This window comes from Macaca thibetana, chromosome 15, assembly GCF_024542745.1.
Source record: "Macaca thibetana thibetana isolate TM-01 chromosome 15, ASM2454274v1, whole genome shotgun sequence".
NCBI classification, from domain to species: domain Eukaryota; kingdom Metazoa; phylum Chordata; class Mammalia; order Primates; family Cercopithecidae; genus Macaca; species Macaca thibetana.
The window spans coordinates 38,546,556-38,569,024 of NC_065592.1; the positions used below are offsets into that span (position 1 = coordinate 38,546,556).

Genomic DNA, 22,469 nt, shown 5'->3' on the forward strand with positions numbered 1-22,469 from the left:
TTATATCAGCGCATTAAGCTATGGCTTTTCTGCCTCCATTTATGCAAGTCACAGTTGTAAAATGGGCCTTCCTAGAACACAACTATTTTACTCACTTGCTTAAGAGTCTCCCTATTTATTATAGGATAAAATTCAGGCTTCCTAGCATGTTAGACAAAACTTCCTATGATCTGACTTCTATGTACTTATTCAGTCTTATCTTATGCCTATCTTTAAAATTTGTCCTAATTCTCCTCCTTAGTTAGGAAAAAAACTGAAGATGCTTAATCTATTTTTCAAAGCTATGCACCATAAAGTTAGTGTTTTCTGTTCCAGACTTATTATGTTATTTCCCACCTTATATTCTAAATTAAAATAATGAAGAACTACTTGTGGTTCCTCTAAATGCCTTGCTCTTCATTGCCTCTCAGTTTTTGCATGTGTTTCTCCCATGGTGAATACATTAGGAATGTTTTGGCTACATTTCCCAGAAAGTGGCTGATGGTGGCTTAAACAACATCAACATAAGGCATCTTATTCTCTTACATAACAGATTTGGTGATAGATGGTTCAAACTTTGGCTTAGAAACTCAGTGTAGTTTTTGATCAAGGAGATTAGATTGACATTTCTGCCATTTTCTAGCCTTACTCTGAAGATCACAGAATGACTCTGGCAGTTTTAGGAATTAAGTCAACAGGCCAGTATACTAGTCTGAAAAGAATGATCATAAACATAGGCTTTCTCTTCATGATTCTGTGTCATTTTGCATGGCGGGGGAAAAAGTCCGTAGGTAGAATATGTTGGCCTTAGAACAAAGGCTGAAAAAGGGAAATAGATTAGGATCCCTCAGAATTTATCCATTGGGGCTGGATATATTGCTACACCACACAAAATCAAGGTCATATTAGCTTTGAAGTTGTGGAGAATGGCTCAGGTGTAGGCAACTAACAGTGTCTGCTATACTCAGCATAGAATACCATTCCTTCTTGTTGACTTTATTTTTATTTTTATTTCTTGAGACAGGGTCTCACTCTATTGCCCAGGCTGGGGTACACTAGCACAATCATGGCTCACTAAAGCCTTGAACTCCTGGGCTCAAGTGATCCTTCTACCTCAACCTCCTGAGTAGCTGGGCCTACAGGCTCACACCACCATATCCAACTAATTTTTTAGTTTTGTAGAGATGGGGTCTCACTATGTTGCCCAGGCTTGGCTTTCATTTTTTGATATGAAGACTCATTTTGTTTTGTAGCCCATTTCCTCTGAGAGCCTTTCTTTGATCCTGCCTTTATTCCCTGCTAATCTGGGTTGGCAGTCTAGCCTATATGCAGTCTTATATCATAGAATTTATGAGGCTCCAATCATGTGTTGTGTTTCTTTTTTCCTCCTGTCTCTTCATCTGGCAGTGAGTTCCTTAATGACAAGAGATTGTTAGTTTTCTGTCTGTGACTCCCAGTGCTTGCCTTAGGGTAGAAGATTTAAGGATGCTTATTTCATGACTGACAATGAGGGAGGAAGCTGAGCCAAGCCTCCTTTATGACATTTTTCTCTACAATGAGAAAACTTTTGGAAAAACCAAAGCAAATCTAGAATCCTCTGTTCAACTCTATCCTATGATCTCACTTTCTTTCCCAGTCTCTTCCTACAAGGTGCCCTTTCCTCTGAAAGGAGCTCAGAACTGGTGCAAGAAAGTTTACCAATCATCTACACCCTGACCCACATTATTCACAATGGCCACCTGCCATTTCTTATGACATTTGTATTTCTTTAGGGCATTTTAAACTCAGAACCTAACACAATGCTGAATCCATAATATACAGTCAGTAAAGCTTGACATATTTTTGGAGTATTTCTTTTGAATACATATTATATATTCCAGAAATCTATATCTAGGGATGTGGATAGGATTAATACTTGCTTTGTTCTCATTAGCTATTGAAGTTCTTTGGTTGTTTGAGATTGTGGAGTTTTCCTAAATGAAGGATAGAATAATTTCTCATTTCTATTATTTTTTTCAGGTCTTTGGCCCAGGCGTTGGGGTAGTCTCTGTATGTCAAGGAGTACAGATTGGACTATCTATGGCTGTTAACCTAAAGCAAGTCACAGCCACGGTACTTATTAATGGAACCAACTTTCCTTTTGGCATTCCACAGGTGTATCGTGGTAAGATCTATCAGCCCTTTCCCTATTCTGCACAATTAATATCCATCAGTGCCTTGGGGTTACTAGAGCTCTATCGCATTTATGAGACAACTGAAGTTGGGGCCAGTCAATATTTATTTCCTGTTGAAGAGGCCCAGGGGCATTTCCTCTTCATCGTAGGAGAAGGTGATAAGATTATCAACAGCAAAGCACATGCTGAACAAGCCATAGCACAGCTGAGGAGACATGGGAAGAACAACTGGACCCTGCTCTCTTACCCTGGGGCAGGCCACCTGATAGAACCTCCCTATTCTCCTCTATGCTGTGCCTCAATGACCCGCGATTTGAAGTTACACTGGGGAGGAGAAGTGATCCCACACGCAGCTGCACAGGAACATGCTTGGAAGGAGATCCAGAGATTTCTTAGGAAGCACCTCATTCCAGATATGACCAGTCCACTCTAAGAAGACTAGATATTCCTAGAAAATAAAGAAGCAAATCTCTTTACCAGGACCTTCTCTCAATTTTCATGGCGGAATGTCTCCCCCAACTGCTATATACATTTTGTATTAATTTTAATGATTAAAAAAAGCATAGGGTAAAAACCTGATATTTCACTTATACTGCATAACAAGCTACCAAACTGGACATGGTGGATAAATCATAAAACAAATCATTTTACTTATTATTTACATGACTTTTCTTTCCATCAGGTCTTCTAAATAGGACTGAGGTATAGTACACTGGCAAAAATAAGAAAAGGCAAACAGGAATAGCACCAAAGTAACAGATACCTAAAACCAAATACCATGTCAGAACACACTATATAGTAAGAATTCATCGGATTAGAGCTGCAGGAGAAAGGTAATACTAAATTATAATCATTTTAGTGATATTTTTCAACTTCACCACAGTAACTTTGCAACATCATTTTTCATCTGTGGGGTAGTAAAATTCATGTCACAAAGGAAAGAAGGAATGGAGGAAGTCAGTTAGTTCATTGCAATAAATTACTTCTTCAGTTCTTAAAAACATGCCCACTGGCACATAATTGAGACATAATAACTAAGACTAGAAGAGACTTGGTTTAAGTTATGAAGCAAATTAAAATGGAAAAGACAAGAAAATAGAACCAATGAGGTTGAAAATGCCCCTTACTGAAAATCTGTATTAAAAATAAAATTAATAAAGCAAAAAATAAATATAGAAACACAACTCTGCTAGTACAGGCTAACCTGGGGAGTTTGATGAACTGAGTGATTGGGTCAACTGTCACTGTACTTCCATAATGAATTTCTTCAGTCATGTTAGAGTAGCACATGAATGTGAGCTCTATTAGGACAGGTACTATATTTCCATAAGACCCAAATAGTTACTGTACATCCCATAAGTAAAAAATACTTTAGTTTGATAACCAACAAAATATATGAAGACTCCATGTAATTCAACCACATGATTGTTGTACAGTCCTTTGCAAATATTAAAACATTTTTTTGCTATAAGGCTTTGATCATACAGTTCTCTAGCAACATAACTACCATCTAGCATGTACCACATTTTGCAAGCCTTTAAGTTCAACAATCCAAACTGTCAATTTGTATTTTGTACAAATGCAGTATCCTTGAGGAATATAGTGTGTCAGTTAAATATCTAGAGACATACGAACATCTGCTAATTCATCTCACTGCGATGGGTCATTCTGATCTCCATCATCAACCCGCTTTTCATCAGCTTCTCCTACTTCATTCTCCTCATAGTCTTTATCATGAGGGATTCTGTATCCTGTCTCTCATCTATACTTTCTTGCCTTCCTGGCTGTGATTTATTTGTACAGCCTACACAAAAACCATAGGGTCAAGATCCATGTCTTACTCCAACACTGGCTGCTAACATGATCTTCTTACATACCATATATTTGCATTTTTATTCTTCTTATGCACCAAGAAATGTTTTCTTCCATGTTTTCTTCAAGTGTAAAAAATCACAGCTAAATGACCTCACTCATGTATGAATAAGCAAGTGCCTTTTTAGTGTTGCATTTGGCTGCATAGCTACAATGATGGCATTTTAACTTATTCATGATTAGAGATGATGATATGGTTTGGATATTTGTTGTGCCCAAATTTCATACTGAAATGTAATCCCCAGTGTTGGAGATGAGGCCTGCTGCGAGATGTTTGGGTCATGGGGGTGAACCCTCATGGCTTGATACTGTCCTCATGAGAGTATGATAGTGAGTGAGTTCTCAAGAGATCTGACTGTTTAAAAGTGTATGGCACCTCCTCCCTGCCCTCACACTCTTTCTTGCCTCCTCTCTCGCCATGTGAGGTGCCTCCTCACCGTTCACCTGCTGCCATGATTGTAAACTTCCTGAGGCCTCCCCAGAAGCCAAGCAGATGCAAGCATCATGCTTCTGTAAAGCCTGCAGGACCATGATCCAATTAAATCTCTTTTCTTTATAAATTACCCAGTCTCAGGTATTTCTCTATAGCAACACAAGAACAACCTAACACAAATGATTCACCATTTTCCCAAGTTTCTTGTTTTGGCCAAGATTCTGGCAATAATCCATATTTGAAATCATTTGAAGGACCTGGTATCAATTGATACTTGAAATCATTTGAAGTATCTGGTATCAACTCATACTTGAAGTCACTTGAAGTGCCAGGTATCAAACCACACTTATTATAAAATCATGTGAAGTTCTAATATCAACTCCATCTTGATTAGACCCAGCTTCAGCTAATACATTCTTATCATCATCCAGCCCTGAAAGTAGAGCAACATCCAAATCTGGTTCTTCCAAGGTTTCTACTCAAATATGAGTAGGGTATTTTCCCCTGAAAAGGCAATAGGTGGCTGCATCATTGAGTAATCTTCCAAATTAGTTTCATTATTAGATGATGTATTATAAATAAATCTCTTTGTAGTTTGGTTTTTCCTCTGTGTTTCCCAGTTTCTTGAATTCCCTGGGAGCCCATATTATTCCCAGCAAACACTTGTTTGACCTTTGGATTTGTTTTCAGCCATTTCAGGAGATGCATTCTGGACCCAACCATTGTCATTCACTTGGTAGTTTTCTGTTTGGCCCTTGTTGACATTACAGCCATCATTTTCAATTTTTATATTACTTGCCAAATTGGTAAGATTTAATGTTTCCCCCAAATTGGCAATTTTTTGATCCCATGATGAAGACAGACCATCTCTATTAACTGAGGCTTGTTTGTTTGTTTGTTTGTTTGTTTGTTTTTAAGACAGTCTTGCCTGTCACCCAGGCTAGAGGGTAGAGGCAGGATCCTGGCTCACTGCAACTTCTGTTTCCCAGATTCAAGCAATTCTCATGCCTCCTGAGTAGCTGGGATTACAGGCATGAGCCACCCTCCTTGGCTAATTTTGTATTTTCAGTAGAGACAGGGTTTTGCCATGTATGCCAGGCAGATCTTGAACTCCTGGCCTCAAGTGATCCATGTACATTGGCCTCCCAAAGTGCTGGGATTATAGGCATGAGCCATTATGCCCAGCCTGGTTTTCTATTATTATAGTCCACAACTGCAGACCCTGGAACTTCTGATTTAATGCTTATATTTAATCTTTAATAAATTTAGGCATCTTTAATAAAATTTCAGCAAGTTTGAAATTTCACTTGTTTGAAGATAGGTCACTATCATTATTCTGGCTTGTGAGCACCAGGTTACCAGAATATAAGAAGTCCACAAAGACTGAAAAATTTTGACTGCAGCAATATCTAAGGGGGTAGTATTATTTTGGTTAGGGCTTTCTTAGCTTTTAACGCTATATAAAGTCTTAAAGAAATGGCTGCCAGCAACCAGGATGTTCTTAGGAGCCTTACAGATTTTCTGCTTACTAGAGCACTGACACCACAAAGGATACCTTTCTTTTTTAGTTCATTTTGTTGTCACGGAAGTTGACAGCAGTATCACTTCTCATTTGGTCTACTAGTAAAGTCATAGTACCCCTCCTCTGATGGTATTGCTGACTCCTCCGCATTATCTCCAGGGAGTTTGTACTCAACAGAGATGTGTTACCACAGAAGGGTTTTCTTGTTGTTATGGGTCCCCCAAGAAAGCTCATCATGCCCCACTTGGGGATGGTTCAGACTTCCATCATCCATGGGGGTCATTTGGCACCAACCTCAAGATATAAGGCCAGTATCCTTGGAATATTGCAGCAAGGGAATGTGCTTGAGCTACAAGGTCTTCGAGGAGCACTGCAGCTTCTGCACTAGAGACTTGGACTGCATGAGCAGGAAGTTCTGGACAGTCTCTCCTTCACCAGCTCCTACACTACTGCCCTTCACAGAGGAATGTCTTTAATCTTTTACTGTAAGAAGGAAGTCACAGCAAGAGAAGAGCAAGAGGACTGAGAATGGTCGCCTTAACTTTAAAAGGGAAAAATCGTTTCCTCTTAACCCAGTATCATACACTGAGAATCCCATATTTGTAGAAATGAACTTAGAGTTCTACCTGACCTAAAATATTCCAGTTTGCAATCATAGCAATACGTAAGGGAAAAAAAGCTACCACCAGTAAACTACAGAATGCCCTGGCTTATAAAACAGACATGAAATGAATCAGAGGTTGATGTTTGTTGAGGTCCTAAAACTCAAATTAAATATGCTTAGATCTCTCATATTTTAAAATAGTAATGCAATTGTTATTGGAAAACTAGATCTGGAAAAAGAATCTATTAGTTTAAGGCAATATGGAAGTTGATATGGATATAAGATCATAGAATGGGTCTACAATCAATAATTCAGCAAAAGCTAATAAAATTAAAAAAACTTATTTTTGTACTTAAAAATGTCCAACATTTTGGCATTCTCAGCAATGAGAAAGGAACCATATGAAATTCACAGAATTGCATCTTAGGGACACAGCTATATGAGGGGATTGTGTGTCTCTAGATTAGGAGCTGGCAAACTCTTTCTGTAAAGTATTAGATAGCAAATATTTTCAGTATTGCAAGCCATAAGGTCCCTGTTACCATTACTCAGCTCTGCCATGATAGCACAGCAACACCTATGGATAGTGTGTAATGAATGACCGTCTGTGTTTCAATTAAACTTAATTTATGGACACTAAAATTTGCATATAGTCTCTGCATCACAAAATAGTAATTTTCTTTTTATTTTTTCTCCAAGTATTTACAAATGTAAAAACCATTCTTAACCCACAAGCAGTACAAAAATAGGCTGTAGGTTATTTGGCTTGCAGGACATAATTTTATGGTCCTGGGCATAGTGAAATCCAAATAACTTTGTCCAAGGTCAACTTTGAGGGGTTTTCTCTAAGGGGCAAGTCACAGCCCAAATATTTCTGAGCAACTAAATTGCAATGTATGGAAGTGGAAGGTCATTGGTGGATAATTAAGGTGAAGATGGATGACTAGAAATATATTTTGAATCGTTTTGTAGGTAGGTGGGGAGCCAGTGAAGAATTAGAGTAGTGGAAGTAACTTGAGGACACTTTGGTTGTGTGTGCCTAAACTCTTTTCCTTCTATCTGCTTTCTGATACTCCCTCTGTTTAGAGTAAAATCATTCCATTTGGTTGAGTGAGACTAATAGCCTCCCTCCTCTCTCAGTTATATAAGTGGTCATATTTCATAGACCCACTCAATAGGAACATCTCCTTTGACTATATGAGTAATAATCATGTAATGGCTAACACCTGCCATCCAAAGTTATATAATAGTTGTAATAATGGGTGTAATTTTCTTATTTCCTGTTTTGGACTTTAGGAGGAATGTTTTTGCTTATATAGTATGATGTTGGTGTTTGGCCTCATGTATGTCACTTGATTTATAGTCTATGAAAAAAATTTTTAAACTAAGAATTTTTGAATTGTTTTTCAAGTGTCTTTTTATCATCATCAGAAATAATTTTATGTTTTTTCTCTGGATAGCTAAATGGAATAAATTATTTTTTAGTATTTAGTCATCTTTGCATTTGAGAAAGGCAACTCATTTGGTCATGATGTATTCTTAATTAACATTAATAAATGGAATTAAACTGTGGTTTCCTTTTTCATGATATTTTTGGGTTAGATATTATACCAATGTACTTCTTTCATAAACAGAATCTTAAAAAATTTCTTTTTAAATATAATAGTTTAATTACAATAAAAATTATCTTCTTTTTAGAAAGTTTAGTAGTACAATCCTGGATATGTAATTATTCCTGGTAATTTTTTAAAAGACAACCTGGATTTTTATTGATATCTAGTATAATATATTTTTTTTCTATATTATAGTGGATATTTCCAGTCCAAACCAGTTCTTTATATTTTTTAGACTTTCACATACCAGGAAAATAAAAAAAAAGATTTAAAATTAAATTACATAATAAAATCTTTTAAAAAAATCCTTAATCTGGCATATTAATGTTGCCAGAGTTAAAATAGAAAAGGACATGACCTGACACTTTTCAAAAGAAGACATACATATGGCCAACAAGCATATAAAAAGAAGTTCAACATCACTGATCATTAGAGAAATGCAAATCAGAACCACAATGAGATACTATCTTATACCAGTCAGAATGGCTACTGTTAAAAAGTCAAAAAATAACAGATGCTGGTGAGGTTGCAGAGAAAAGGGAATGCTTATACACTGTTGGTGGGAGTATAAAATTCAACCATTGTGGAAAGCAGTGTGGGAATTCCTCAAGGAGCTAAAAATACAACTACCCCTTGACCTAGCAATCCCATTACTAGGATTCCATTACCAAAGGAACAGAAACTGTTCTATCATAAAGATACATGTATACATATGCTCATTGCAGCACTATTCACAATAGCAAAGACATGGAATCATCCTAAATGCCCACCAATGGTAGACTGAATAAAGAAAATGTGGTACATATACACAATGGAATACTACGCAGCCGCAAGAAAAGAACAAGATTGTGTTCTTTGCAGGAACACGGATTGAGTTGGAATAAACTAACACAGGAACAGAAAACCAAATACTGAATGTTTTCCCTTATATGTGGGAGCTAAATGATGAGAACACATGGACACAAAGCGGTGAACAACAGACACTGGGGCCTATTTGAGAGTGGAGGGTGGGAGGAAGGAGAGGAACAGAAAAAGTAGCTATTGGGTACTATGCTTAGTACAAAATACTAAGTGACAAAATAATCTGTACAATAAATCCCTGTCACATGAGTTTATTTGTATAACAAACTTGCACACTTACCCTTGAATCTAAAATAAAAATAAATTTAAGCAAAAAAAGTAATCCATGTAAATTTTTGCTTAATTAAAAAATATGAACAAAACTTTGTAAAAGATACTGACTTTTTTATTGTGATAAAATAGATACAACATAAAATAGACATAAAATTTTTAGTTGTATAATATATATGCTGTATAGTGGCATTAAGTACATTCACATTGATATGCTATCATTACAACTGCCTATCTCCAGAACTTTTTCATCTTTCCAAACTAATACTTTATATTCATTAAACAATAATATTTTCCCCTTATCCTAGTTCCTGGAAAACACCTTTTTATTTTCTGTTTTTGTGAATTTATTCTAGGTTCCTCATATAAGTAAAATCCTTACTTGCCCTTTTGTGTCTGGCTTATTTCACTTAATGTAATGTCCTCAAAGTTTATCCATTTTGTAGCATGTGTCAGAATTTTCTTTTCTTTTTTACAGCTGAATGATATTCCATTGCATGTGTATATACCCATCATTGTATTTAGTCATTCATCTGTTGATGGACATTTGGGTTTTTTCTACCTTTTGACTATTTTGAATAATACTGCTATGAACATTGGTATATAAAGATGTGTTTAAGCCCTGCTTTTCAATACTTTTGGATATATACCCAAAGTGGAATTACTGGATCGCATGGTAATTCTATGTTTGACTTTTTGGTGGACCATCATACTGTTTTTCGTAATGGCTCCACCGTTTACATTTCCAACAGCAATACACAAGGGTTCCAATTTCTCTGCATTCTCATCAACACTTGTTTTTTTTCTTTTTTCTTTTTCTTTTTTTGATAATAGCCATTGTGTTGGGGCATGCCTTAGGTGGCTTTATTCAGCCAAGGTAATCCTTGAAGATGGCTGACAGCTGAGCGCTGTTTCCCAGCAGTGCTTTCAACAGCTGGATTACAAATCCTTGATTTCTGAAGGAGGATTTCAGTACAGCATCAGTGTGTCCACCATAATGGCTTACTGAGTTCTGCCACTTATGGGTTCCACTCTCTATTTCTCACAGTTCTCTTTCTGCCTCGCCTGGAGATTGATTTCCTCACAGATGCTTCCTCTTCTCATAGTGCTGTCTCTTTCTGGGAGTGAATATTTGCAATTTGTTAGATTTATCTGTCTTCTAGTTTCACTGAAAGTGTGCTTTTTTTTGTAACTCTGGTTTTTAGGAAGAGCGGGGTAATTTAGAACTAAGCTGCCACAATATTCCTATTAGAGCTAAAAGTCAGGAAAATTCTTATAATTATCTTTGATTTTTTTCAACTCTTTCAAATGACTCTTCACAATAGATTGTTTTCAGAAACTTCTGATGAAATTTGGTAATTCAAAAGATAAAAAGAATCCAATATATTATGATTAAGGTGTTCGTTCACCTTGCTAGATTTACAATGGCCATACTCATGCTGTCTTGTATGGAGAACACTGACTGATACACATTTGATTTATAAGTATAATTTCAGGTTGTTCAAATAAGTAGATCAATTTGCATTATATGTTAATTTGCATGTCCAGTCCAAGTCATGAATACTGTTGTAGAGATGAACAATTTCATCACCTCTTTCAAGTTTTTGTTCAATTCTTGAATAATTATTATCCTTTTTAGAGGAGGACAACACATTTAGTTTTATTTCAATAAAATCACAATACTTTCTTTTCCAACTGCAGCAAAGTGCATATAAAATTTTCTGTTACAGATCCACTTTTAAAAGGTTTCCTATGACATTGCAGCAAGACTTTTTTTCCAAACTGAGGAAGAATCCCAAATTCTTCCTCAAATAAAAATACATTACAATCAATGGTAAATACATAAAATTACAGTAAGCCAGACACTTAAAAGGACAGCCAAGAAGTCTTCCAGCAGTTTATTAGAAAGAATGTAGACATAAAAAAGAAAATCTCTACTGTCATTAACATAAATTGAGGTTTTCAGCCTTGGTACAAGCAGCATAATTTTAAAAAAGGAAATTAAACATCCAAAGTGCACTACCATTTTTTTTCACTCACTTGCCATACTTCCAGTGCAAAAATAAATCTGGTCTAAAGCTGCAGACTCTCAAGCAACAATGTACGGCTTCCTTCATCCTCCATGCTAAGAGAATTAAAAGCTTAGGGGCCAAACAATACCAAATGTACAGGTTTCAGAAACCATCTAAGTTAAGTCATTTACTAGTTTTAGCTAAGACAGATCTGGCACACTGACATGTGATCACTTACATACAATAGTGTGAAGTGAAGTTTTTGAACACTAAATGTTAGTAGTATAGCTTGATACCCTAGGAGTGACCAGTGCTCCTGGGGGCAGCTGATACATACCTTGCACCTGATTGGAATGCCTATAGGGCCGGTTGAAGGATATGAGGAGGATGAACAGTTTCTGAGGAAGATGCACCATGTGCTGCTGGATATGTTGGAGGCACCCTGCAGTGCCGAGAGTCTGGACGTGTGTTCTGCCTCAGCCACAGGATTCCCAACATGCTGCTGAATGATGAGGAAACTGAGACTTGATTGTGCCAAGCGCCAGTTTTCCTTCTTATGATCGTGTGTATTTTTGTTGATGTATATCCCGTTTCCTAATTCTGCCATGTGTATCCCCAACCCTTGGCCCAATGGCACACCAAACACACCGTGTTCTTGAGCTCAATAGTATATGTTTTTTCTCATTAAAGGTTCAAACAAATAAAAAAAGTAAATAAAAAAATAAAAATAAAAAGAGGTTGAAGGGAGGTGCCTTGCCACCTTCACCATGTGAGGATGCAGAAACAAGATGCTATCTATGGAGCAGAGAGTAGCCCTTACCAGAGACCATATCTGCTAGTTCCTTGATCTTAGACCTCTCAGACTCCAGAACTCTGAGAAATACATTTCTATCGTAAATTACCCAGTCTAAGGTATTTTGTTACAGCAGCAGAGACCGACAAAGACAGAAATAGGCACAGAGAGATAGGGTGATGTGTTCATAGCAAAACCTAAAAATGTGAAAACAGCTTTGGAACTGAATAATAAATAAAGGATGGAAAGAATTACAGGTCCACTGCCATGAAAGGAGCCTTAGGGGCAACCCAGGCGAGGGCTCAGAAGAAGGTGAGGTTGAAGAAGCTGTAGAAATAGCCTCCATCTTCTTAGAGATTACTAAGTGGTTGTGATCAAAATGTTGATATTATCGAAATACAGATGGTAAAGGCCATTCTGATGAAATCTCAGAAGGAAATGAAAGACATGTTATTGGCAACTGAAGATGAGATGATCTCTGTTACAAAGGAGCAAATAACTTGGCCAAATTATGTTCATGTTCTAGAAGAAATCTCTAAGCAAAATGTTGAGGATTTTGACTACTTATAAGAAAATGTGGAAGCAGAACTTAAAGATTTGGAAAATTCTCAGCCTGGTCGTATTGTATAGAATGGAAAGGTGTATTCAAGAGAGAACACCAAAGGTGTGGCTAAGTAACTATTTGATAAGGAGATTAGTACGGCGAGGCAGAAATCAGGTGCTATTGATCACGATAATGAAAGAATGACCCCAAAGGCCTTTCAGTGTTTATTTGTGCTGTCCTTCCTATCATAGGCACAGAGTGCCAAGGCTAGGGGCAGCATATCTATATCAAAAGAGGAAGCTTGGGCACCTGTAGGACCTTAGCACCAGGTGGCCTCAAATCTCCACTTCCTACATTCTGATGCAGTGCTCCTCAGCTGCCCCAGGTATGGTTCAAGCAGGGCCATATGCAGTTTTGGCCACTCTCTGGAAGGCAATCTAGTAAATCTTGGTGGTGTCTGTGCTGTACTCTCTACCAAAGTGCATAGTGCACAACTTGTGAGGGCATGCGTGCCTCCACTTAGATTTCAAAGGATGCCCCAGAAAGCCTCAGAGCCCAGAGAACTATCACAGTAGCAGGAACACCACAGAGAGCCCCCAGTATGGCAATGCCCAGTGAAACCGTGGGAGTAGAGCCACCCCCAAGACCCAGACTGCCAGAGCCACCAGGGTGCAATTCCAGCCTGGGAGAGCCATAGGCATGTGACTCCAATATGTGAGAAATGCTGTATGGGTTGTGCCTAGCAAAGCCATGGAGACAGGACTAACCCCCACCCTCCAAGGGTTCAGAAGGTAAAACATCAAGTCGAAGATGATTCTTGAGCCTTAATATTTGCCCTGTTGGGTTTTGGAGTTAGTCAGGATTTATTATCTTTTTCTTCTTTCCTACTTCTCCCTTTTGGAAAGGAAATGTCTGCCCTGTGCCTACCCCACCATAGTATTTTCAAAGCATGTAACTTGTTTGATTTCAGAGGCTCACAGCTGAAGGAGAATTTGCCTCAGGATGAGTCACACCTTTGAGTCTCAGTCATATTTGATTTAAATGAGACTTTGGATTTCAGACTTTTGAATTGGTGATGGAACAAGTTAAGGCCTGGGGAGCTATTGGGATGGAATGAATACATTCTGCATGTGAGAAGAACATACATTTTGGACGGCCAGAAGCAGAACTCTATGGTCTGAATGTTGGTGTATCCCCCAGATTTATATGTTGAAACCTAACCCCCAAAGTAATGGTATTAAGACGTGGAACCTTTAGGGAAGTGATTAAATCACAGAGGCTCTACTCTCGTGAATGGGATCAGCTTTAAAAAGGTTGAAGGGAGCTGTTTTGCTCCTTCTGCCATGTGAGGATGCAGCAACAAGGTGCCATCTGTGGAGAAGAGAGCACGCCCTCATCAGACACTAAACCGGCCAGTGCCTTGATCTTGAATTTCTCAGCATTCAGAATTGTGAGAAATAAATTTCTATTACTTACAAATTATGGAATCTATGTTATTTCCTTATAAATAAAGTGTCCAAGACAGTTATGTGATCCCAGATCACCCATGGCCATAAAGTTTTCAGGTGAGACTTACTGGCATTCAACTCTCAGCTGCCTTCCAAGCCCATCACTTTGAGAATATGGAAACTCCCAGAAACCTTTCACAGAACAGGAGAGGAAAAAGAGACTTGTGCATGCTATCTTTGAATCTCCATTTGTCTAAACACACCATGTCCCATTTTACTGTGTTCTCCAGAACTCCAAACAGGAAACAAAACAAAAGTTTCCTCCGGGATTTTTGGTTTTTCATAATCCACTCACATCTTTGGTCAAGGCCTCGACCTTTCTAGGCAGGGTTGCTTTCTTCCCGAGGACAATAAGCCCCAGGGCTTTGCCTTAATGTAATAAAGCTTCAGAGGAACAATAAAATGATTACTGAGAATTGTAAATGCATTGAGAGATATTATTAAATATTATTCTTGCCTTAAAAGTAATAGGTCAGGGAGTACCCAGATATGGCAAAAATTATAAAGATGCTACTACAGTGAATTCTTATAATTTTACATTGCCTTTATATGCATGTATACTCAAATGTATCCATTTTGAGTATAAGTTGGACTTTCTCATCCCACAAGCAGGACTTAGTCACCCTTCACAACAATTTCTAGTTCTCTGCCTCTTCCAACTTCCTCAGTGTGGCTGATCAGGATATCTGCTTATACAACCGCCTTCTTGTGACTGCCTCCCTAGGGGACAGTTACATACAACTTACTTCACTTGCCCACTGACCCCCATACCTCATACGAACTGTGCAGATATGCTCAGCAACCACCTCTCAGTTGCCTGTGACCTCTTGGAAATATTGCCTGCTTATTCTAAACCCATCAATTCAAACTTCCCTTGGGAAACCTGCTTGGGTAACACCCTGAACCCCAATAAAGGTGTTGGCCCAAAGGTCCCTCTCTCTCTCTTGCTCCCCACATGCTGGTTGAGTGCATATCCTGGATGGCTCTCCCCTTCCCGTTGGCGCTCTTTCCCTCTCTTCTATAATCTGTGAGTAATATGCTCTTCTGTTAGTTCATGTGTTTTGCTAAGTTGCCTCTTCTGTGTCTCACCTGACCAACACACCCAAATCTACCTTCTTTCTCCATCAGGGCTCTCCTAGAGAGGGGCTGTCTTTGTAGGAATAAACTGGACACAGGTCAGACAAGAGCCCCAAAGGCATCTTCCAGTATAAACAAGTTTTCTGTGAGAGGAACACCCTGTCATGGGTTGGACACCCAGGCATTAGGCTGTCTGCTGGGATAAAGAAGTGTCCCATGAAAGACACACTATAAGCATTCATGACCAAATCCCTGGAGCCCTGGCAGGGCAGGGCAAGAGTTTTTACCCATGCTCCTGAGAGAGACCTCAAGACCAAATTAGAGGAAACTACAATAGCTACCTAATGAGTAACTTTTTTGAATACTGTTTAGAGCCAGCCTTCTCATTATATAGGTAAATAATACAGCCTAGAAATTTTTTTTTTTTTTTGCAATTAATTTAATGGCAGGACTGGGATTAGAATTTGGGGACTTATCCCTATATTTTCTCCATTCCATTATATTGAGATTTTCTCCCATAGGCTGTTAAACTCTATTCTCTGGAAATTTGAAATAAATTTTGGTCATACGCTATCACTATTTTTATCTCAGGACAGCTAGAAACACTTCAATTTCTATGTTTACCTTTCTTATGGAGAACATTTTTTAGGTTCTAATAATGACTAGGAACATTCTCGGGTCTATCACAAAAAGAGTCACAGTTTCCATTGATTGTGTTGTAGCTCTGTGGAAACTTCATGGAATCCCTAAGTACACCTGGTGACTTTAAACCATTAGAATAGTCTTCATTGTGGCCGGGCGTGGTGGCTCAAGCCTGTAATCCCAGCACTTTGCGGGGCCGAGGCGGGCAGATCACGAGGTCAGGAGATGGAGACCATCCTGGCTAACACGGTGAAACCCCGTCTCTATTAAAAATACAAAAAATTAGCCGGCGTGGTGGCGGGCACCTGTAGTCCGAACTACTGGGGAGGCTGAGGCAGGAGAATGGCGTGAACCTGGGAGGCGGAGCTTGCAGTGAGCCGAGATTGTGCCACTGCACTCCAGCCTGGGCATCAGTGCAAGACTCTGTCTCAAAAAAAAAAAAAAAGAAAAAAAAGAATAGTATTCATTGCAAAATCATTTATTTCATTTTTGCTACCATTTCCCCTCTCCTTGCCCGTGATTTAAGCAATCAGATGTTCCTAAATTTTAACCTTTTTGTCAGTAATTCTAGATTTTTAAAAAATATACTTTTAAAGATTATAATGGGCACAATAATATATTTCCAAGATTGCAATCTACAAAGTAAAATTTCCATGATAAAAGGTGTTACGTGACACATGGTATAAATTAATTTGATACTAAAATTTATATTAAGAAAAAGAAGACCTTTTTGCTAAGCACGGTAGATAGTCAGGAGCAGTTTAGTGTGGTATGTTATAACAAGGGTCCTGAAATAATTCGTGGGAGTCAAGAATGAAAAATAATATTCTAGGATAACTGGAAGATTAATTTTAGTTATGAAAAATCATTGATAAGTGCTATTGAAGACCAATATACACTGTGACCAAAGGAGGGTAAAACGTAGAGCTTACTTATGCCTTAGCCAGAAATCATTTTTTCCTTCATTGTACCATTGAAATGTCTCATTTAAAGTAGTATTTTCATACTGACATATTTAAAACTAGCCAGTTATTTCCCCCATGAGCATGCTATTCATAACATTTCTCAGGTTTATCAACCAGCCATTGGCAAATGAGGTAAGATAGGGACAATGTTTTATTATTTCATTCTAATTAAAACTGTTGGCTCTAAACCCCCTAGTCATGGCTACTGCATCCAAGTAAATTAAGAAGATAATGCATTAGTGGATACAGGCTTGGGTTAAAAATAACTGTCATTTCAAAAACTTTCCCCATTCCACAGATTTGGGCACTAGTCTCGAAGCACATTCCAAAGAGAAAATTCATAAATTTCCCTGTCTGCATTAACCCCCTCCCAACTCAATCTCTAAAATCTCTCAAGTAATAATCATTGGGTTTGGAGGCCAGAATCCAGCAGATAAGGACTGTTTTCAAAGTCCAAACTAATCTGTCATTAGTGATGTAAATACTGATCAGTGTTCAAAAACTAGCATATGATTGCTGAGGCCTCACCTTGTTGTTTGGCTAGATTATATAACTGTCTTCCTTCCAAACTCATCTTCCCAGTACTCCAGCCATTTGAATGTTTTGAATTCATTCAGTGCATATTTATTGATACTAAAATTTATATTAAGAAAAAGAAGACCTTTTCGCTAAGCATGGTGGATAGTCAGGAGCAGTTCATTGTGGCACCCACAATGAGCCAGGAATAGTTCCAGGTGACTGGATACTTTAAGTAACAAAATAGTAAAAAAAAATGCCTGCCCTCATGAAGCTTTTATTATATTGCAGTCCCACAAAGGGGATATATCTATATCTAAACTTGTCCTTCTTTCTAGAAGGCACTTCATACTACTTTATCCAGTGAATCCCTGCCCAGGTGTCAAGCTCCACTCATAGGTACCCCTTCCAGGAATCTTTCCTGCTATGTGTTAGGTGCCCCCTCTGAGTATTCCTAGGATTTTAGTTTTGGAAGTGCACTTACCACACTCCATTGGAATTGCCTGTTTACTTTTTCTATCTTTTCAGGTACACCAGGGGTCAACAAACTTTTGCTGTAAAGGGGTAGATAGTAAATATTTAGGATCGTAGACTGTATTAGGGTTTTCCAAAGCAACTGAAACTATTTATGCAGGTTGATCCCTAATCTGAAAATCTGAAATCTGATATCCGAAATGCTCCAAAGTATGTGGTCTCTATTGCAATCATCAACTGCCATTGTAAAGTGAAAGGAACTGTAAATAACACATAAACAAAAACTTTATCTATTAAAAGAGATAGAGACTGCATTTGGTCTGCAGACTGTAGTTTGCCAAGCCTTGAACTAGTCTATGCATTTCTTGAGCAGGAACAGGGTCCTGGTTAATTCAAACATCCTTGGAAATAACGAGAACTTAATGAATTATTATTGAATGAATATCAAACTGATATCATAATAGCTATGTGATTGCCATTATGGATCTGGATGTTGGCAAATTCACAATCATCTTGGTTACTATCAGGAACTATATCTCACAATAGTTAAGGATGGCTGCTAATGATTACAAGTATGTTTGATTATGTCATCTGGATGGCCATATGTGTTTTTCTTCAGTTTGCATGTGCATATATTTTAGTTAAGCAAATATGCATATATATAGCTGTGTCATATTTTAAGTTTTCCTATAATTTTTCCAAATGGAATGACACAAATGCACCAAATAAAACAGAGGTTTATTTACAATAATTTGTCAATGTTAGGGTATCCAGGCACTCTAAATTTTTCTTCAATTGTTTGCAAGGAAAATCAAGTAGCAGTCATTAAGCACTAAAATATGCCAACTACTTTATACCTTAACCTCTATTTCACAGTTCCTAATCCTTCTGGAGAATGTGGAAAATCTTTTTTCCTGAAAACACCCCTGACAGTTATTTGTGGGGTATCCTTAGGAATGTCTCATGTGTTAATCAATAAGTTCTGTCTGCTTGCCTGCAACACTGACCATTCATTTTTTCTTTTTCTAGCTCTGCTTGCTCCAGGCCTTCTTCAGTGATATGACCAAAGCTGAGTGATGTCCTCTTACTTTTTGGTGTGTGTGTGTGGCTCATACCTACTACTGACAACTGCAAATACCTCCCTTGTATATGGTGAACACCTTACGTCCAGTGGTTTGCCAGGGTCCTAAGTTCTCATTGGCTATATCCCTTGATGGTCTGTGGAGTACCGTGTACCCTGTTCTGGGGAGCAGGGTGGAGAAGGCCTGCATGTACTTCTTAGCTGGTACTTCACTTTGTCACCTGGGTCATCAAGACTTGCCCACCCTTTTCTGTGTTTCTCTTAGAGTCTTAGTGAAAACAACACTTTCTATTTCTGCTGCACCTCTCCTCCACTTTACCTCCTATGTTTGTATCTAGTTCTGGAGATTAATCACGAATATAGGGTCCTTTCTATCTCACCAATGTACCTCTCGTCCAGTATGAGTAATGTGTACCAAAATACCTCCCTCTTTTTCTAGACATCCCAATATGTCTTTGAGTTCCAAGATCAACCCCTTTTTCCCAAGTCTTATGTTTCACTTTTATTCCATTTTATCATATTACTCCCATTTTACAAATTAGAAGGCTGAAGCACATGAAGAGTTAAGTAATTTGTTTGATGTAAGTCGCACAGAGTAATGAAGTAAGGGTTCTAATCTAAATCTCTCTGAGTCCAGAGACCACTGATCTTCCAACTATACCTTACTGGCTGCAAGAGATGCAAAAACAAAAAGGCAAGGCCCCTCCCTTAAGGAATTCACAGCCTAAAGCAGAGTCTACAATCTGTAAGTTAGCTCATTTAAACATTTTGACATTGGCCAGTCGCTGATGGGATTAACAATGGGACAATGAAAATTTCAGTAGTTCCAGTCCTGGGTAGCATTTTCATCTGGGAAAGATTTTGCTGTCCTTTGGAAAAGTGGTTTCCAGATTAGGATACACATTAGGAACCCCTGTTAAAAATACACATGCAAGAACCTTATCTCAGACCTATCAAGTCAGAACTTTCAGGTGCAGGACCCAGGAATCTTCACTTAACAGGCTCCTCAGGTGAGTCTTATGCCATCAGCTCACATTGCTCCTCAAATTGGTGTTTGGGACTTGCTGTCTTAGACACTGTTCCAGAGGAAACTGTCCAGAGACCACTGACTTAGAGGAGGAGACACAGAAGGAACTAAAGCAAAGGAGATTAGAACCAGGATTTGAGCGAGTCAAGAGAAAACGCTTAGAAACCTGAGCTATGTGATGAAATATTAGACTCCATTATGAACACCTGAACTAAAAAGCAGACTAGAGAGACCGGGCTCTGCCCAGACCCTTCAGCAGCAACTGCTGGTAGCCCTGTCACTGGGGACTTAAAAAGAGGAGTAGTGGATGGTTTCTGTGCAGACAATTTCAACTTTCAATGGGCTAGGTTGTTTTAAATGATATAAATTCGCAAGCAACAGGCAAGCATCCAGTGCTTCTAAGCTGGCTTCTAAGTTAAGCAAGTCATCCTGCTTTCATCTGGCTCCTGCAGCTGAACTCACAGTGAATATCTGGGGAGTCAGGGCTCTCACTGCCTAGCGGAGAGGGTCTGCTTTCTGACACATCTGCCTGCAGGGCATCTGGAAAGGCTGCTTTCATCTTGCTGTGTTTGTTTCTCTCATCCCAGAGGGAAACAGTTCTCTGAGGGATGAGTAATCATCTCAGGTGGTTCATTGCTCTGAAATACAGATTTTTATCAGATGCATTAACCTAACTAAGAGATTGTTGGGTGACTATTTTGGAGGCAACATGCACAACTGGGCTACCAGAGTAGTAAGGGTCCAGCTAATATGAATTTATAGAGATGGTTTCTTGACTTTCAAAACACTTTTCTCTGGGATTTAGTGCATGGGAGTAGGGGGAGGTGAGGTGGGGGCGGTATTTCTACCTGGACTGAGAGATGAAGTGCCAACGATGACAAAAGCAACAGGCTCCTAAAGAGAATAAGAGTTTTGTTTCTCGATTAGTAATTTTAATCTGCATTGGTGATCTTCCGTTCTTTTATTCCTTGTTTTTTGCCTCCTCTTTTTGGTGCCCTATCAGATTTTGACTTCTCTTTCTTCTAATAAGCCACTGTCTCCCAGTGATACAGACCTGATCCCTTTCACTGTGGTCAGGGACCTCCAGACTCCATAACATTGCTTTCATGTTCAGCCTCCAATAAGGCTGTCTCCATATTGCTAAGGGCTCCCTCCCCAACCACTCCAAGGTGAATCCTGTGGGAGGCAGCAAGGTTAATGCTGCTTGTTCTCCACTGCTTTGTATCCTTTGTCTCCTGGATACCCTGCAGTGTGGGGAGTCCTGGCTTCCAGTGCAAAAGAGCGGGGAAGCTGCGAAAATATATTCAACTGGATCTTGAAGCATTTCCCACCTTCAGAAGTAGACTATAAACAGTCAAGTTGGCTTCTACTCTTTCTTATTCATTGTCTCTCAGAAATTTCTCTCAATTTTTTTCCTTCATGCATATCATTTATTCTTTCATGTATTCATCAAATATTTATTAAGCAGTCACTTGCTTAGTAAATATGTGTCAGGCCCTATTCTAAGAACTGACGAACATAGTGTTGAACAAGGTGTAATTTCTGCCCTTGAGGAATTTACAATCTGGAATAGTGCTATCCAATAGAATATTCTCTAATGGCAGAAATGTTCCGTATCTACATTGTTCAATATAGTAGCCACTAGTTACACGTGGTTATTGAGCAATTAAATTGTGGTTAGTGTGGCTGAGGAACTAGATTTCTGTTTTATTTATTTTTAATTAATTACATTTAATTAGCTATGTATGGCTAGTGACTACTGTATTTGTATAGAGCAGAAAATGGATAGTCAGATAAAGAAGCAGACTTTCACAATATTGTATGCTAAGTTTGTAATGAGATAGTTGTTTAGACTAGTAAATAGATCAGGGTTCAATGCTTTGATTGAATCAGATTATGAAGGGTGCCAAACACAAAGGACCGTCCAAGTCTAACACTTACAGATTCAGATGGTAAAGAAATAATGAACTAATTTTAGATTCAGCCAGATTATTACTTATATATATATAGTGAAGACAAGAGAAGCTAACGATGTCAGCCCTGTGAGTCCTTATCCCACACACCAAAAGGATGGCACTGAAACAGAAGGGGTCAGATGGCTTCAACAAGAGTTGTGATACACCCTATTGCTGGCCAGTCAATTCCAGACTGCAGCTAAATGGCTATAGAGCTGCAGTTCTGCCCTACGGAAGCGTAGGGGTTAAGTTGGAAAGTCTCATGTTCCTCTGGAACCTGGGAGGTATATCAGAAAACCGCCTCATGGTAGCATCCCACAAGATAGAGGCAGATGAGAAAACAACCTCGTGAAGCCTTCTCTGAAGATTTCCTCCCTTGCCATGTTAGGAGGATCACAGGGCATTCCACCCAGATTTAGGTCACATGGCAGTCCAAGCATTGCCTGTGCATCCCATGTAGACACATGTAGAGTCTCTAAGGCTCCATGGTAGAGCCACTCCCTTGGAAATGGTCTTAAGTGCTATGCCAAAGGATTTAGATTCCACC

At 38.6% G+C, this 22,469-nt stretch overlaps 1 protein-coding gene and 1 pseudogene across 1 annotated transcript in view; one reads left to right on the forward strand and one right to left on the reverse strand.

Moving 5' to 3' along the window:
- Window positions 1-9,362, forward strand: part of BAAT (bile acid-CoA:amino acid N-acyltransferase) — a 30,273-nt gene extending 20,911 nt beyond the window's left edge. The window contains exon 4 of the mRNA XM_050761504.1: window positions 1,999-9,362. Coding sequence (XP_050617461.1) covers window positions 1,999-2,586 — 588 coding nt within the window. The 3' untranslated portion in view covers window positions 2,587-9,362. The remainder of the gene's footprint in view (window positions 1-1,998) is intronic.
- LOC126937278 (zinc finger and BTB domain-containing protein 10-like) lies at window positions 3,765-20,526 on the reverse strand (annotated as a pseudogene).
- Between the last annotated feature and the right edge of the window lie 1,943 nt (window positions 20,527-22,469).